Source organism: Coregonus clupeaformis, unplaced genomic scaffold, assembly GCF_020615455.1.
Source record: "Coregonus clupeaformis isolate EN_2021a unplaced genomic scaffold, ASM2061545v1 scaf1848, whole genome shotgun sequence".
NCBI classification, from domain to species: Eukaryota; Metazoa; Chordata; class Actinopteri; order Salmoniformes; family Salmonidae; genus Coregonus; species Coregonus clupeaformis.
In genome coordinates, this window is record NW_025535302.1 from 26,940 (window position 1) to 45,052 (window position 18,113).

At 44.9% G+C, this 18,113-nt stretch overlaps 1 protein-coding gene across 4 annotated transcripts; it reads left to right on the forward strand.

The window, feature by feature from the left end:
* The first annotated feature begins 1,219 nt into the window (after positions 1-1,219).
* hgsnat (heparan-alpha-glucosaminide N-acetyltransferase) lies at positions 1,220-16,221 on the forward strand. Of its 4 annotated transcripts, none has more exons than XM_045218841.1 (17): positions 1,223-1,445; positions 2,422-2,537; positions 2,841-2,977; positions 3,279-3,397; positions 3,488-3,557; positions 3,712-3,781; positions 4,241-4,421; positions 4,563-4,593; positions 4,720-4,880; positions 5,134-5,249; positions 10,739-10,860; positions 11,153-11,279; positions 11,372-11,458; positions 11,913-11,990; positions 14,534-14,604; positions 15,129-15,241; positions 15,446-16,221. In XM_045218841.1, exons 1-17 carry the CDS (start codon positions 1,277-1,279, stop codon positions 15,625-15,627), a joined length of 1,950 nt encoding a protein of 649 aa, XP_045074776.1. In that variant the 5' UTR covers positions 1,223-1,276; the 3' UTR covers positions 15,628-16,221. The 4 variants fall into 4 exon arrangements, with proteins under 4 accessions (XP_045074779.1, XP_045074776.1, XP_045074777.1 ...); XM_045218842.1 differs by lacking the exon at positions 1,223-1,445 and adding an exon at positions 1,694-2,071; XM_045218843.1 differs by lacking the exon at positions 1,223-1,445 and adding an exon at positions 2,092-2,159.
* The last annotated feature ends 1,892 nt before the right edge of the window (positions 16,222-18,113 follow it).

Consider the following 18,113-nt stretch of genomic DNA (forward strand, 5'->3'; position numbering starts at 1 on the left):
TTACTCTGTCAATTTGAACTAACCAAGCTGCTAAATCGTTCAGTTTACATCTTGCCTACATTTTGCCTAGGCTACTATCTGAAATGAGATGTAGGCCTGTCGGGGGCTATAGGCTACCTGCATCTAGCTCAGTAAACCATGGCAAAGTTGAATTAGCCTACAATCCTAAACCCAGATTTTAGTCAGTGACATATGCCTATTGAAAAGACAAGTCAACTTTGCAAATATGCCATTTATAAAGGTTTGTAGGCTTCACATCTGGCACATAGGCCTAGTAACGCACAATTTCCAGAAGATAGGCAAAAAAATTTTTTCAAGTTCGTCCAAATGTTTCTTGCTCAGAGATTTCGAGATCCTCTGTCCAACTCTCAATGTCAACTCTCCTGTCGGATTGATCTATAGTTATGCACATGCGCAAAAGTGATTTATTTACAATTATAGCAGTCAAACGAGTTAAATCGACGTCCGTTGATGGGAAATGATCTGGCGAGTTTAATAAAGGCAAATAATATTTTATCTTGCGATATATTCAAATTCCTTTATTATGTCACATTTGCTCGCAATAATAATTATTTTGATCGAAAAACGAATTTTGCTTCTTATTTCGTCGTTACAAGTTATGTTGATATTCCTTAGCTAATTCGCTTGATAACATTATGGGAAAAGGGTTTATTGGATAAATATGGCAACTCCTCTCTTGCTCTGATAAAATTTTGCGGCTAGTTTTCAGGACCTTGTGTGTGGGTTTTGATTCGTCTTTTCGCTTCAAATTTTTGCTAGACATGGCAACCTGACCAAAAGCTCTCACTGCCACATCGATTTTTACACAAACAACGATTCTGAACCAACCATTAATTCATACATTGTTGTGCCCCTGGCCTGAGAGGATGGAAGTTCAATATGTAGCTAGATGTAGAAGGCTAATGTTAACTAGCTAACGTTGCCATGAATGGAAGCTTGGCTAGCGAGCAAACATTTTAGCCAGATAGCCTAGGACAACAACATGAAAGAGAGGAGGATGGCATTGCGTTTCTCTACAAGTAGGGTGAGTCAACATGTTTTTCTACATGCACGAACGCCCACACACACACACACACACACAAATCAGAACCATGGACATGGCTTCCCCAGTGATTTTACACACCCACCGCTACTGGAAATCGCACAGATTCGCACTCATCAGGAGTGGATTCATGTGCAGCACAGTTATCTAATCGTACTTTGACCCTCCTCGCTCCCACTAGCATGCAAAAAAAAAAAAGGGATCGGAAGTGTTATGGAAAGAGTAAAAATAAAGAAAAAACGCAAAGGCACATCTTCGGGCGGTGGGGACTGGGAGGCAAGGGAGAAAAACATCAAAATGTCACAGCCAGAAAGGCATTACGCTGTGTTTTTCCTAGCAGTGAATGCTTTGCTGGTTGCCATTTGCGTGGCCGAAGTCCCCTGTAAGTAAAATTATGAATAGCTAATTAAATCCATCCGTGCTAGTTAAAAAAAAAAAACTCACAGGGCTAGTTAAACGTTCGCTAGCAAGCTAAACAATATGAAAACTCACTCTTTATATGAAACAAGTCATCGCCACAAATAATTGAAATCACTAAATTTGGTGGTTTCACTTCCTCGTTTGGTCGTAAGTAGTGACAAGGGTAACTAGCCACATGAATATTTGTGTTGTGCTGTAGCTAATGCTAACTTGGGAATCTGCTATCAACTTCAATGGTGTGTAGTTAACGTTACCTAGGCCAATGTCAGCCACAAAACACGCTGGTTTAGCTAACCGCCCTGTATCACAGCAACGTTTAAACTTCCCGGCTCCTCGGGGCTTTTATTTCAGTTCTTGGAGAAGCAGATTAATGCATCACATGACATCGGAGTGTGATAGCCGTAATGTCAGCCCCAGCCACAGCCCCCAGCCTAGCTCACATGCCTCCCTCCCTCACAATGCTATTGTGATTCAGTAACTAGCAGCAGTCTGAAGGCTAGGGCTGTTGACTTGAGGCTAATCTTGGCTAGCTAGTTACCGACCGCACCAGATCATATTGGTTTAGGGGCTGACGACGTCTTCTTCGTGGTAAGCACTGTGCCTGCCAAATGAGGACAATGGTATTTGAAGGATAGTCTAGAGTAGAGGAAGAATACAACAGGAGTTCTTATTCGAGGTAAACGGTTGTCAACAACGAGAAGAGTAGTAGACGCTAAGCAGCTACTGTAATGGAGCTGCATCGTTGGACTATTGCACACGGTCTATCTAGACTAGGAATGTATGATCACAAGGCCTGGCTTTTTAAGTGTGTGTGCGTAAATATAAGACTATTTACACTACTGCTCATCAGACAGTGTGCTACTATTCTTATCAGATCTGTGGTGTCTCTCGCGCTCTGTCTGTCTGTCTGTCTGTCTGTCTGTCTGTCTGTTCCCCAGTATGCCACACTCGGCATAAGGCTACAGTACTGAAGATGGACGAAGCCTCTCTCACTGTCAACAATGAGCTGGGCACTGAGATGGTCGTGAGCTGGCTATCAGACCACTGCTATCAGGTAAGACTGACCACACAGACACTGCTGTACCTCACCTCACCACACACTGACCTTTACTGCTGTACCTCACCACACACTGACCTTTACTGCTGTACCTCACCACACACTGACCTTTACTGCTGTACCCTCACCACACACTGACCTTTACTGCTGTACCTCACCTCACCACACACTGACCTTTACTGCTGTACCTCACCACACACTGACCTTTACTGCTGTACCTCACCTCACCACACACTGACCTTTACTGCTGTACCTCACCTCACCACACACTGTTGTTGTCATATTTCCCCTGTGCTCCAGTGTGTGTACCAGCCCCTGGGTGTGGTGCCAGCAGGCCCTGGACCAGGCGTGCCCAGCTCAGTGGACTTGACCGTGGGCACACAGCACGGCATCACCCTGCAGCTCAACAGCAGCCCCATCAGCCTGGAGCTCTGCACGTAAGGAACCACCTATTAACCCAACCAACTACCAACCTTGGCCCTGTGTCCAGACCCTATTCCCTATATAGTGCACTACTTTTGACCAGGGCTCTACAAAAAGTAGTGCACTATAAAGGAGAAAAAGATTCCATTTGGGACGCACTCTTTATTGCCGATCTGAAAGTATTGGACCTCCGTGTCTACAGTTGGATTCTGGACTGTGTATAATTCAATTAAAATGCAATATATAGGAAGTACTGTACATTGTATTTATACAGACATTACACTCGCTGTAAGGAGATTCCTCTCTCCTCCCCAGGGTCCATTTCCACTTTTGGGAGCATGGTAACTACTCTCTGTGGGTCAAGAACCTGAACGACTCCTCAGTGGTCAACTGTTCCATGATCACTGACACAGAACCGGTCAACAGCTACCTGCGTGAGCACACTAACACACACACACACACTTTTATGTTTTGTGCTCTCAAACCATCGTTTTGAACAATGAAATGCCTTTCTGCCCTTAAAGCCATCATGGTGGCCTTTCTGTTGTTCACGGGACTGGCTATAGCGTCTGCTATCGGAGGCACAATCATGGGGTAGGTTCTGATTATTTTGGATAACATAAACACAGGTTTCCATTTACTGTGTATGTGACCGTAAGTCATCCCTTTGTCTTGAGCCTGCCATTGCATTTTGTGGAGATTATCAGAGGCTTCTCCTAATCGATTGGTTATGTCTTGTCTGGTCCAGGCTGGACGTGGTGAAGAATCTGATGTTCCGATTGGGCAGTTCCATGGAAACTGAGAGGCTCATCAACTCAGTGAGTCTTTGTGTTCATTCTCCAGACTTAGCTCTAGAACAGTGGTCTCTACGGTTGATCAGTGGTCACTACGGTTGAGCAGTGGTCACTACGGTTGAGCAGTGGTCACTACGGTTGAGCAGTGGTCACTACGGTTGAGCAGTGGTCACTACGGTTGAGCAGTGGTCACTACGGTTGAGCAGTGGTCACTACGGTTGAGCAGTGGTCACTACGGTTGAGCAGTGGTCACTACGGTTGAGCAGTGGTCACTACGGTTGAGCAGTGGTCACTACGGTTGAGGGGAGTTTTAGTGTTCTTCTGATGGGTTCAGAGTTATAGTTTCTTCTTAACATGGCTGAACTATGCGCCTAAATGTTCACTAACCTTGGTCCTGGAGAGCTAATACTATACAGGGTGTGCAAGCTTTTGTTCCAGCCCAGCACTAACACCTTTTTGACTTCCTCTCCTCTCTTCTCCTAGGAGCTGGGGTTTCCAGGCAGGACGGTGGAGACAGCCACAGACACCATACTCCCCACCCCCGCCACCCCCAGCCGGAGGCTCCGATCCCTGGACACTTTCAGAGGGTTGTCCCTGGTCATCATGGTGTTTGTGAACTACGGAGGAGGGAGGTACTGGTTCTTCAGACACGAGAGCTGGAACGGTGAGTCCACCATTCTGAATGGGAAAATATGACATGCACATTTTCTAGTGGTGTTTAGCATGTCCTGGAGATCAGATAATATGTTTAGCAAAAATGAAAGACTGCATTGTTAAAATGACAATATTTCCCCCCTCTTCACAGGACTCACAGTTGCTGATTTGGTCTTTCCCTGGTAATATCAGTTTTTATATTTTTAATTTAAGGACAAAATGTATTGGCATTTTATTGAGGAAATCTAACGTTGCTCCATAGGAGGAAACTGTGTGCCTCTATTGAAGTCTCTCTCTGTCTCTCCCAGGTTTGTGTTCATCATGGGTACATCTATAACCCTGTCCGTCAGCTCAGCCCTGCGGTGTGGAATGTCACGTTTCTCTCTCTTCACCAAGGCAGTCTGGAGGAGTATTCAGCTCTTCCTCATCGGACTCCTCATCATCAACCCAAACTACTGCCAGGGACCACGTGAGGACAGAGACACAGAGACACAGACACAGAGAAACGCAGAGAGACACACACAGACACGGAGACGCAGAGAGACACACACAGACACGGAGACGCAGAGAGACACACACAGACACACACGTGCTCACTCCCTTACAATGTTTCACTCTAATCTGTGTGTGTGTGTGTGTGTGTGTGTGTGTGTGTGTGTGTGTGTGTGTGTGTGTGTGTGTGTGTGTGTGTGTGTGTGTGTGTGTGTGTGTGTGTACTACAGTATCATGGGACACCCTGCGTATCCCTGGTGTGCTCCAGCGTCTGGCCTTCTCCTACCTGGTGGTGGCCTCTCTGGACCTCTGTGTGGCCAGGAACAGCCTGGACAACCTACCCGTGGTCAGCCTCACAATGCATCTTATTACACTCACACAACTACATATACAATGAATAGGATCTCTGTGAATAAACTGTTATAACACAAATAACCATGTTATAACCATGTCTGGATCTGTGTGTGTGGTCAGACACCGCCTGGACAACCTAACCATGGTCAGAACATCCTTATGACCACGCCCCATGGTCAGAACATCCTCATGACCACGCCCCATGGTCAGAACATCCTTATGACCACGCCCCATGGTCAGAACATCCTTATGACCACGCCCCATGGTCAGAACATCCTTATAACCATGCCCCATGGTCAGAACATCCTTATGACCACGCCCCATGGTCAGAACATCCTTATGACCACACCCCATGGTCAGAACATCCTTATGACCACGCCCCATGGTCAGAACATCCTCATGACCACGCCCCATGGTCAGAACATCCTCATGACCACGCCCCATGGTCAGAACATCCTCATGACCACGCCCCATGGTCAGAACATCCTTATGACCATGCCCCATGGTCAGAACATCCTCATGACCACGCCCCATGGTCAGAACATCCTTATGACCACGCCCCATGGTCAGAACATCCTTATGACCACGCCCCATGGTCAGAACATCCTTATGACCACGCCCCATAGTCAGAACAGCCTTATGACCACACCCCATGGTCAGAACATCCTTATGACCACGCCCCATGGTCAGAACATCCTCATGACCACGCCCATGGTCAGAACATCCTCATGACCACGCCCCATGGTCAGAACATCCTTATGACCACGCCCCATGGTCAGAACATCCTTATGACCACGCCCCATGGTCAGAACATCCTTATGACCACGCCCCATGGTCAGAACATCCTTATGACCACGCCCCATGGTCAGAACATCCTTATGACCACGCCCCATGGTCAGAACATCCTTATGACCACGCCCCATGGTCAGAACATCCTTATGACCACGCCCCATGGTCAGAACATCCTTATGACCACGCCCCATGGTCAGAACAGCCTTATGACCACGCCCCATGGTCAGAACATCCTTATGACCACGCCCCCATGGTCAGAACAGCCTTATGACCACGCCCCATGGTCAGAACAGCCTTATGACCACGCCCCATAGTCAGAACAGCCTTATGACCACGCCCCATGGTCAGAACAGCCTTATGACCACGCCCCATGGTCAGAATTTACATTTTAGTCATTTAGCAGACGCTCTTATCCAGAGCGACTTACATTTAGTGAGTGCATACATTTTTTGTCATACTGCATTATGACCACGCCCCATGGTCAGAACATCCTTATTTTTTTTTATTTTTTTTATTTCACCTTTATTTAACCAGGTAAGCCAGTTGAGAACAGGTTCTCATTTACAACTGCGACCTGGCCAAGATAAAGCAAAGTAGTGCAATAAAAACAACAGAGTTACATATGGGGTAAAAAAAACAAAAACAAAAAAACATAAAGTCAGAAAATACAACAGAAAATATATATACAGTGTGTGCAAATGTAGCAAGTTATGGAGGTAAGGCAATAAATAGGCTATAGTGCAGAATAATTACAATAGTATTAACACTGGAATGCTAGATGTGCAAGAGATTATGTGCAAATTGAGATACTGGGGTGCAAAAGAGCAAAATAAATAACAATATAGGGATGAGGTAGTTGGGTGGGCTAATTTCGGATGGGCTGTGTACAGGTGCAGTGATCGGTAAGGTGCTCTGACAACTGATGCTTAAAGTTATTAAGGGGAGATAAGAGTCTCCAGCTTCAGAGATTTTTGCAATTCGTTCCAGTCATTGGCGGCAGAGAACTGGAAGGGAATGGCGGCCAAAGGAGGTGTTGGCTTTGGGAATGACCAGTGAGATATACCTGCTGGAGCGTAGACTACGGGTGGGTGCTGCTATGGTGACCAATGAGCTAAGATAAGGCGGGGATTTGCCTAGCAGTGATTTATAGATGGCCTGGAGCCAGTGGGTTTGACGACGAACATGTAGTGAGGACCAGCCAACAAGAGCGTACAGGTCACAGTGGTGGGTAGTGTATGGGGCTTTGGAGACAAAACGGATGGCACTGTGATAGACTACATCCAATTTGCTGAGTAGAGTGTTGGAGGCTATTTTGTAAATTACATCGCCGAAGTCAAGGATCGGTAGGATAGTCAGTTTTACGAGGGCATGTTTGGCAGCATGAGTGAAGGAGGCTTTATTGCGAAATAGGGAAGCCGATTCTAGATTTAACTTTGGATTGGAGATTCTTTATGTGAGTCTGGAAGTTGAGTTTACAGTCTAACCAGACACCTAGGTATTTGTAGTTGTCCACATACTCTAGGTCAGACCCGCCGAGAGTGGTGATTCTAGTCGGGTGGGCGGGTGCCAGCAGCGTTCGATTGAAAAGCATGCATTTAGTTTTACTAGTGTTTAAGAGCAGTTGGAGGCTACTGAAGGATTGTTGTATGGCATTGAAGCTCGTTTGGAGGTTTGTTAACACAGTGTCCAATGAAGGGCCAGATGTATACAAAATGGTGTCGTCTGCGTAGAGGTGGATCAGAGAGTCACCAGCAGCAAGAGCGACATCATTGATATACACGGAGAAAAGTGTCGGCCCAAGAATTGAACCCCTGTGGCACCCCATAGAGACTGCCATAGGTCCAGACAACAGGCCCTCCGATTTGACACACTGAACTCTATCTGAGAAGTAGTTGGTGAACCAGGCGAGGCAGTCATTTGAGAAACCAAGGCTATTTAGTCTGCCAATAAGAATGTGGTGGTTGACAGAGTCGAAAGCCTTGGCCAGGTCGATGAAGACGGCTGCACAGTACTGTCTATTATCAATCGCGGTTATAATATCGTTTAGGACCTTGAGCGTGGCTGAAGTGCACCCGTGACCAGCTCGGAAACCGGATTGCATAGCGGAGAAGGTACGGTGGTATTCGAAATGGTCGATGATCTGTTTGTTAACTTGGCTTTCGAATACTTTCGAAAGGCAGGGCAGGATGGATATAGGTCTGTAGCAGTTTGGATCTAGAGTGTCACCCCCTTTGAAGAGGGGGATGACCGCGGCAGCTTTCCAATCTCTGGGGATCTCAGACGTTATGAAAGAGAGGTTGAACAGACTAGTAATAGGGTTAGCGACAATTTCAGCGGCTAGTTTTAGAAAGAAAGGGTCCAGATTGTCTAGCCCAGCTGATTTGTAGGGGTCCAGATTTTGCAGCGCTTTCAAAACATCAGCTGTCTGAATTTGTGTGAAGGAGAAGCGGGGGGCATGGGCAAGTTGCAGCAGAGGGTGCAGAGTTGGTGGCCGGGTTAGTGGTAGCCAGATGGAAAGCATGGCCAGCTGTAGCAAAATGCTTGTTGAAATTCTCGATTATTGTAGATTTATCGGTGGTGATAGTGTTTCCTAGCCTCAGTGCAGTGGGCAGCTGGGAGGAAGTGCTCTTATTCTCCATGGACTTTACAGTGTCCCAAAACTTTTTGGAGTTTGTGCTACAGGATGCAAATTTCTGTTTGAAAAAGTTAGCCTTTGCTTTCCTGACTGCTTGTGTGTATTGGTTCCTAACTTCCCTGAAAAGTTGCATATCGCGGGGGCTATTTGATGCTAATGCTGTACGCCACAGGATGTTCTGACCATGGGGCGTGGTCATAAGGATGTTCTGACCATGGGGCGTGGTCATAAGGCTGTTCTGACCATGTGGCGTGGTCATAAGGCTGTTCTGGTCAGAACATCCTTATGACCACGCCCCATAGTCAGAACAGCCTTATGACCACGCCCCATGGTCAGAACATCCTTATGACCACGCCCCATGGTCAGAACAGCCTTATGACCACGCCCCATGGTCAGAACAGCCTTATGACCACGCCCCATGGTCAGAACAGCCTTATGACCACGCCCCATGGTCAGAACATCCTTATGACCACGCCCCATGGTCAGAACATCCTTATGACCACGCCCCATGGTCAGAACATCCTTATGACCACGCCCCATAGTCAGAACAGCCTTATGACCACGCCCCATGGTCAGAACAGCCTTATGACCACGCCCCATGGTCAGAACATCCTTATGACCACGCCCCATGGTCAGAACAGCCTTATGACCACGCCCCATGGTCAGAACAGCCTTATGACCACGCCCCATGGTCAGAACAGCCTTATGACCACGCCCCATGGTCAGAACAGCCTTATGACCACGCCCCCATGGTCAGAACAGCCTTATGACCACGCCCCATGGTCAGAACAGCCTTATGACCACGCCCCATGGTCAGAACAGCCTTATGACCACGCCCCATGGTCAGAACAGCCTTATGACCACGCCCCATGGTCAGAACAGCCTTATGACCACGCCCCATGGTCAGAACAGCCTTATGACCACGCCCCATGGTCAGAACATCCTTATGACCACGCCCCATGGTCAGAACAGCCTTATGACCACGCCCCATGGTCAGAACAGCCTTATGACCACGCCCCATGGTCAGAACAGCCTTATGACCACGCCCCATGGTCAGAACAGCCTTATGACCACGCCCCATGGTCAGAACAGCCTTATGACCACGCCCCATGGTCAGAACAGCCTTATGACCACGCCCCATGGTCAGAACATCCTTATGACCACGCCCCATGGTCAGAACAGCCTTATGACCACGCCCCATGGTCAGAACAGCCTTATGACCATGTTATTACACTCATAATGTAATATATGTCACAATAATGTCATATAAAAATGGATCTCCAAATATCTGCCATAACGCTCGCATTGAGTACGGTTACAGTCAGATTCGTATAATAGTTTGATTGAAGCGTGCTTTGCAAGGAGATTTCCCTAATAATCCTGTTTACATGGACTCATCTGAAATCAGGCTACCTGATGGGACTATGATAAACGCAGAAAAAATCGCCAATAGAAAATAAACGTTCTACCACAGTGACCATGTTATTTTTGGGAAGCCCATTTGATTCTGAGTTTGTACATATAAAGTTTGTATGTGAAAACTATTTCTAAAATGCATATTTAAAGTTTTTCTGAACTCACTTCACTCGCGCATAACAGGGAGGCTCTCGGCTGGTGCTGCCACATGCGCAGATCAAATACACCGCTGGAACGCCGGTTTAGGCTGTTTACACCTCCTAATCATTTTAAAGATCGCTCAGAAAAGCAGGCGTGTGCTTACTTCGATTCTGACCTTTTTTACGCTGAGTAAGGTGTTTACATGACTATTGTATAATCGGCCTACTGCCATAATCAGCTTAATATCTAATTATTGGTGTGCATACTCATTGTCACATAACCATCTTCTGACACTCAACATTAGCTAACTGTGACATTGACTGTTCTAGATGTATGGGAGAGATTGTTTCCAGACAGAATTTACCCTATTCCAATTCCGTTGAATCACTGCATTCTATTTCACTTGGTGTTCATGTTGATCCGGACTCATTGTCTGCTGGTCACTATTGTTTCCATAGTGATGAAAACCTTTTGTTTTTGTTTTGGTCTTCTTCAAGGATGCTTGGTGGTACTCTGCTCGTGAGTTCCTGCTCTACTGGCCAGCCTGGCTGTGTGTGGTCGTCTTGGAAACCGTGTGGCTCTGTCTCACCTTCCTGCTCCCTGTGCCTGACTGCCCAAGGTGAGTTAAGAGAGAAGACTGTGGCCGTGAACACATTGAGACAATACTGTTTCCATGGGAGTCATCTGTTGCAGGGTGAATGACAACCGAGATGGATTTTCCGACGTATGCAACTGGTCCGACCAATAGTTGACTTCAGTTGTACTTTTGACGGACAGAAACGGGACAATGATGTAGTTCATATATGATTTAATCCATGTCCATGATTCTGAGTGTGGCTGTAGGTGATGAGAGATGGCGAACCCCTGACCTGACTCAAATCATCTACTAATCATCGTCTCTCTCTACTTAGGGGTTATTTGGGCCCGGGTGGTGTTGGGGACATGGGCCAGTACCCTAACTGCACCGGGGGAGCAGCAGGATATGTAGACAGGTGGCTACTGGGAGAGAACCACATCTACCAAACACCCTCCTCACGGGTGAGTTAACGCTGACTTGTTTCAGGCAACAAAGAGCAGAAGACTTTCTGCAGGCATTTTTTTTAACGTAACTGGGTGTGTTCATTTTTCAGGTGATCTACAAGTCTCACATGCCCTTTGACCCAGAGGGAGTTCTAGGCAGCATCAACTCTGTCCTCATTGCTTTCCTGGGACTACAGGTCAGTGGAATTCTCTCTCTCTCTCTGTCTGTCTCTCTCTGTCTCTCTCTCTCTCTCTGTCTGTCTCTCTCTCTCTGTCTCTCTCTCTCTCTCTCTCTCTCTCTCTCTCTCTCTCTCTCTCTCTCTCTCTCTCTCTCTCTCTCTCTCTGTCTCTCTCTCTGTCTCTCTCTCTCTCTGTCTCTCTCTCTCTGTCTCTCTCTCTCTGTCTCTCTCTCTCTCTCTCTCTCTCTCTCTCTCTCTCTCTCTCTCTCTCTCTCTCATCCAAACAAATCTGTTTCCTTCCGTTGTCCTTATCTTTCCAGTTGTTCTGTTTCTTTCTACACCACCAGGACCATGAGTGTAATTGCAGACATGGGGTTGCATGTTTCTGCTCAGCCTAACTTAATGGATCAGTATAATGTAATAAATGTGATTCCCTTTGAGGGTCCATTTTGTCTCCTACATCTGTATCCAGGCAGGGAAGATTCTCCTCCACTACAAGGAACAGCATTCCAGTATAATGGCCCGGTTCCTCATTTGGAGCCTCGTACTGGTAAGATCATCATACTGCTGTTTGTCATTACTGTGTTAGCCTTGGTATATAGCCTTGGTATATCATATAGCCTTGGTATATAGCCTTGGTATTTCATATAGCCTTGGTATTTAGCCTTGGTATATCATATAGCCTTGGTATTTAGCCTTGGTATATCATATAGCCTTGGTATATCATTAGCCTTGGTATATCATATAGCCTTGGTATATCATATAGCCTTGGTATATCAGATAGCCTTGGTATTTAGCCTTGGTATATCATATAGCCTTGGTATATCATATAGCCTTGGTATATCATATAGCCTTGGTATATCATATAGCCTTGGCATATAGCCTTGGTATATCATATAGCCTTGGTATATAGCCTTGGTATATCATATAGCCTTGGCATATAGCCTTGGTATATCATATAGCCTTGGTATATCATATAGCCTTGGTATATAGCCTTGGTATATCATATAGCCTTGGTATATCATATAGCCTTGGTATATCACATAGCCTTGGTATATCACATAGCCTTGGTATATCATATAGCCTTGGTATATAGCCTTGGTATATCATATAGCCTTGGTATATCATATAGCCTTGGTATTTAGCCTTGGTATATCATATAGCCTTGGTATATTGCATATTTTATCAGACTAAACCTCTCCATATGTCTTCATATGACAACACTGAGACATACAGTGCCTTCAGAAAGTATTCAGACCCTTTGACTTTTTCCACATTTTGTTACGTTACAGCCTTATTCTAAAATCCTCATCGATCTACACACAATACCCCATAATGAGGAAGCGAAAACAGGTTTTTTAGAAATGTTTGCATATTTATAAACAATAAAAAAACAGAAATACCTTATTTACATAAGTATTCAGACCCTTTGCTATGAGAAATTGAGCTCAGGTGCATCCTGTTTCCATTGATCATCCTTGAGGTCTTTCTACAACTTGATTGGAGTCCACCTGTGGTAAATTACGATAATAGAGGATTCAGAACGTGAAGTCCTGGAAAAAAACACGAAAAGAGATAAAGTGAAAAAGTGCCTAAGTATGGTTCCCAATCAGAGACAACAAGCAACAGCTGATTGTTGCCTCTGATTGAAAAGCAACATAGAAAAATACCTAGATAGAAAAAAAAATTAACCTGGCTCAACATACAAGAGTCCCCAGAGCCAGGGCGTGACATAAATTCAATTGATTGGACATGATTTGGAAAGTCACACACCTGTCTATATAAGGTCCCACAGTTGACAGTGCATGTCAGAGCAAAACCAAGCCATGAGGTCGAAGGAATTGTCGGTAGAGCCCCGAGACAGGATTGTGTCGAGGCACAGATCTGGGGAAGGGTAGCAAAACATTTCTGCAGCATTGAAGGTCCCCAAGGACACAGTGGCCTCCATCATTCTTAAATGGAAGAAGCTTGGAACCACCAAGACTCTTCCTGAGCAATCGGGGGAGAAGGGCCTTGGTCAGGGAGGTGACCAAGAACCCGATGGTCACTCTGACAGAGCTCTAGAGTTACTCTGTGGAGATGGGAGAACCTTCTAGAAGGACAACCATCTCTGCAGCACTCCACCAATCAGGCCTTTATGGTAGAGTGGCCAGACGGCAGCCACTCCTCAGTAAAAGGCACATGACAGCCCGCTTGGAGTTTGCCAAAAGGCCCCTAAAGACTCTCAGACCATGAGAAACAAGATTCCCTGGTCTGATGAAACCAAGATTGAACTCGTTTGCCTGAATGCCAAGCATCACATCTGGAGGAAACCTGGCACCATCCCTACGGTGAAGCATGGTGGTGGCAGCATCATGCTGTGGGGATGTTTTTCAGCGGCATGGACTGGGAGACCAGTCAGGATCGAGGCAAAGATGAACGGAGCAAAGTACAGAGATATCCTTGATGAAAACCTGCTCCAGAGCGCTCAGGACCTCAGACTGGGGCGAAGGTTCACCTTGCAACAGGACAACGAACCTAAGCACACAGCCAAGACAACACAGGAGTGGCTTTGGGACAAGTGTCTGAATGTCCTTTAGTGGCCCAGCCAGAGCCCGGACTTGAACCCGATCGAACATCTCTGGAGAGACCTGAAAATAACTGTGCAGCGACGCTCCTCATCCAACCTGACAGAGCTTGAGAGGATCTGCAGAGAAGAATGGGAGAAACTCCCCAAATACAGGTGTGCCAAGCTTGTAGTGTCATACCCAAGAAGACTCGAGGCTGTAATTGCTGCCAAAGGTGCTTAAATAAAGGACTGAGAAGGGTCTGAATACTTATGTAAATGTGATATTTTATATTATTTTTTATAAACTTGCAAAAATTCTAAATACCTGTTTTCACTTTGTCATTCTGGGGTATTGTGTGTAGATTGATGAGGGAAAAAAACGACTTCATCAATTTTAGAATAAGGCTGTAACGTAACAAAATGTGGAAAAAGTCAAGGGGTCTGAGTACTTTGCGAATGCACTGTAGTAGCATAGTATTTCTGTGTTCACCATGCATGTCTTTTCTTTGTCAGCTTGATGTATCTAAATGTCTGTATCTTCCCAGGGAATCGTATCAGCCATTCTGACCAAATGTTCACTGAATGAAGGCTTCATCCCCATCAACAAGAATCTATGGTGAGGAGACCAGACCACTTATAATGCAGTTTAACACTCTCAGGGCCAGTTTCCTGGACACAGATTGAGCCTAGTCCTGGACTAAAGAGCACTTTGAATGGAGACTTTTCATTGAGCATGTTTCTTAGTCCAGGACTAGTTTTAAGCTAATCTGTGTGCGGGAAACTGGCCCTTGATATTTCATAGTAGGGCCGGGACGATACAGGTATCACGATACTCGTTAGTATCGTGGCAAGGAAACAGAACACAAAGCAGATTTAACTTCTTTAGGAAAACAGCCCTGATGTTGAAAACAAACATCATTATGTTGTCATCCAGAGTCACATTTATTTATTTTCTAAGCTATAGCACAATATTTTACATCCAGCAGGTTATTAAAGCACCAAACAGTTTGATTTACTTCGTGTTTTATTTTTTAGCGGAGGAATAAATCTGGCGATACTGGTATCATCACTGCCCTAGTTTATAGTGTATTGTAGAATAATCAACCTCCTGAGTTGTCTGTCTGTCTGTCTGTCTGTCAGGTCTCTATCCTACGTGACCACCCTGGCGTGTTTTGCCTTCGTGGTTCTGGTGATGGTCTACTACACAGTAGATGTGAAGAGGTGGTGGTCTGGAGCCCCTTTCTATTACCCTGGTGAGAACTACTTTGTGTCAGCAGCTCTGCTGTGTACATTTTTATATTTCAATCTGCAATGCATCGATCTGCCACAATCCCTATTCTGCATGACAGAAGAATCACGTATGTTCTACGCTATACTTGTCTAGCTTAAATGTTATGCAACTCCTGAACAAGCCCTCTGGACCCCTGTGCTCTAACCTGACCTTTGACCCTTCCAAGGTATGAACTCCATCCTGGTGTACGTGGGCCACGAGGTCCTGGAGGAGTACTTCCCGTTCCGTTGGCGCATGGCCAACAGCCAATCCCACGCAGAGCACCTGACCCAGAACCTGTTGGCCACTTCCTGCTGGGTTCTCATCTCCTTCCTGCTGTACAGGAAGAAGATCTTCTGGAAGATCTAGAGGGCCAGGACACATTTCGATAGTCTTTCCTCAAGTCCTCTAAAGATTTGGGGGAAGATCTAAGGGGCCGGGCTACATCTCATAAGTAGTTTCAAGTCTTTCTGAAGGATCTACTCTCCTCAATTCCTTGTGTCCTGTAACCAATGATCCACTGGGAGACGTAGAGCTGGTCTGTCTTCTCAATAGTCTTTCCCCGATTCCTTGTGTCCCAGAAGATCTTTGGCTGGGTTGCATTTCACCTGTCTTTCATCTATCCCTTGTATCCTTTCTCCAGCTTCCTTTTAAAAAGCGTAAAGCGTTTCCTCTCCTTGTTTCCTTTCCTCGTGTCCTCTCCTCGCTTGACGCTGACGTTTTGAGAAGGGAACATCATCACTCAGGAAAAGATCTGGGATTGTAAACAGGAGATGAGGAAACTCAAGAAACCGTGATGACCATTTCCAGCTCCTGTCCTGGATACAATGCTACAGGCTCTGGCCTAGTCTACACTTTCGTTATGGACATAGTTCAGAGGTCACTGGGATGTGTGTGACCTCCATGTGGGATCAAATTGGACTGTACTAAAAAAAAAAAGGACTTTACAGCCAAACCGGTATTGAATACCATTGGAAAATACAAATGTGTTGATTCTCGTACGTGCATGTGCCAGCGCTTGCTTTCTTGGGACAAACAACCGATGCCAGACAGTTGAAATAACTTGTGCTAATTAATGAGTTCAACCAACTGACGTTGTCTTTATTTTTTTTATTGCCAAAGTAATCAAGGAAATGAATGATAGATGAACCAACCGCCAACTAACTGTATGTGTACATGTCATGGGTCGTTCCACAAATTCAGTGCCTTTTTGAGAAGTGTAACTTGTTCAAATGAAACGTTTTGATTTCACCTCATTTTAACATTCCGTCATAAAGAGCACATATTCAACTCCATAACACGTTTTCCCCATCTCAAAACAATTACTGTAGTACGTCCCTATTTAGTGGCAGATAAAGTAACAGGGTTGACCGTAACAGGTTTGACGATTTCATCGTAAATCTGCCATAAATCCCATTGTGATGGGGAATGAAAGCTTGTGTGCAACAGGGAGTGGCAATTAAATGCAAGCTTCACCCAAAAAATTTTTATTGTTAAAACATTTCTAGCCTGTCTATGTGTAACAGGGTTGATGTGTTGTGTTCGACATGCTCAGTTTTCCACCACAAAAACACCAAGAAATGGCCAGAAAGAGTAGAACCAGCTCAGCTGCTTTTACACTATGATTTGACTATTAGATGTTCAATGTTTTTTTTGTGTGTGTGTGTTTTGTTTTAATGAATTAATTTACCATATTAAAATGAGAGTTCAGTTTACGTAACAGGGTTGACTTTAAAATGAGGGACAGACGTAATTCAATCACTAAATCACATGAAATGACTTAACTGGGGCTTTACAATGATGGTGAAAACTTGGAGACATTTTGGGGTTAAGTGGGTTAAAATCTTCCCACAAGTCACAGAGGGAGCATGAAGGGACATGTCCAAAATGCAGAATTTTGGCACTTTAGCAAGTCTTTATTCGTATTAAAAATCTGATTTGATTTATTTTTCCATGTGGTCTATATTAAAGGGCACTTCATTTAATATAGCAGGCTTTTTAAATTCAACATTGGTGCACAATTTCTACTTAAAATATCAAAGGGATGCAAAATAAAATGTATTTTGTGGAACGACCCTCATATCAACACACAGCATTGTGCCAAAACACTACAGAAGAAGATATACTAAGATTGAGTCCCAAATGGCACCCTATTACCTATATAGTGCACTACTTTTAACTAGAGTCCTATGGGTCCAGGTCAAAAGGAGTGTACTACATAGGGTGCCATTTGGGATGTAATATATATATATGACTTTCCTCTAGGTAATTGTCCTGTGTGATATGGAGATGAGCACAAAGAATGTCAGGAAGCAACTATTCATGCAACACTGGTGATTATACCAAATTCAGACAACTGTAAACTTCTGTTACTGTATCATACTGCATCCTTCTCCCAAGTACTAGTATTTTGTGTTTAACGGTTGGCCAATTTAATTAAACTGTAAATATGAAAATATATCGACTAAGCTCATGCAAATAACGTGATGTGTACTTTTCGTAATTGTGAAGAAATTGTTTCAATAGCTTTTAAATACGGCCAACGATGACCAGTAGTGTTGCTATTTGATACAGTACCAAAAAAAAATAAAATGAAATAAATAGGAAAATTTAGCAAAACAGCTCACTGCTGTTAATCGCTCTGGATAAGACCCACTGGGCACACACTGGTTGAATCAATGTGGTTTCCACGTCATTTCAATGAAATTAATTTGAACCAACGCGGGATAGACGTTGGATTGACGTCTGTGCCCAGTGGGGAGCGTCTGCTAAATGACTAAAATGTAAATATTTGTCCGTCCCAAATGACACCCTGTTCCAAATAATAGTGCACTACTTTTGACCAGAGCCTTATT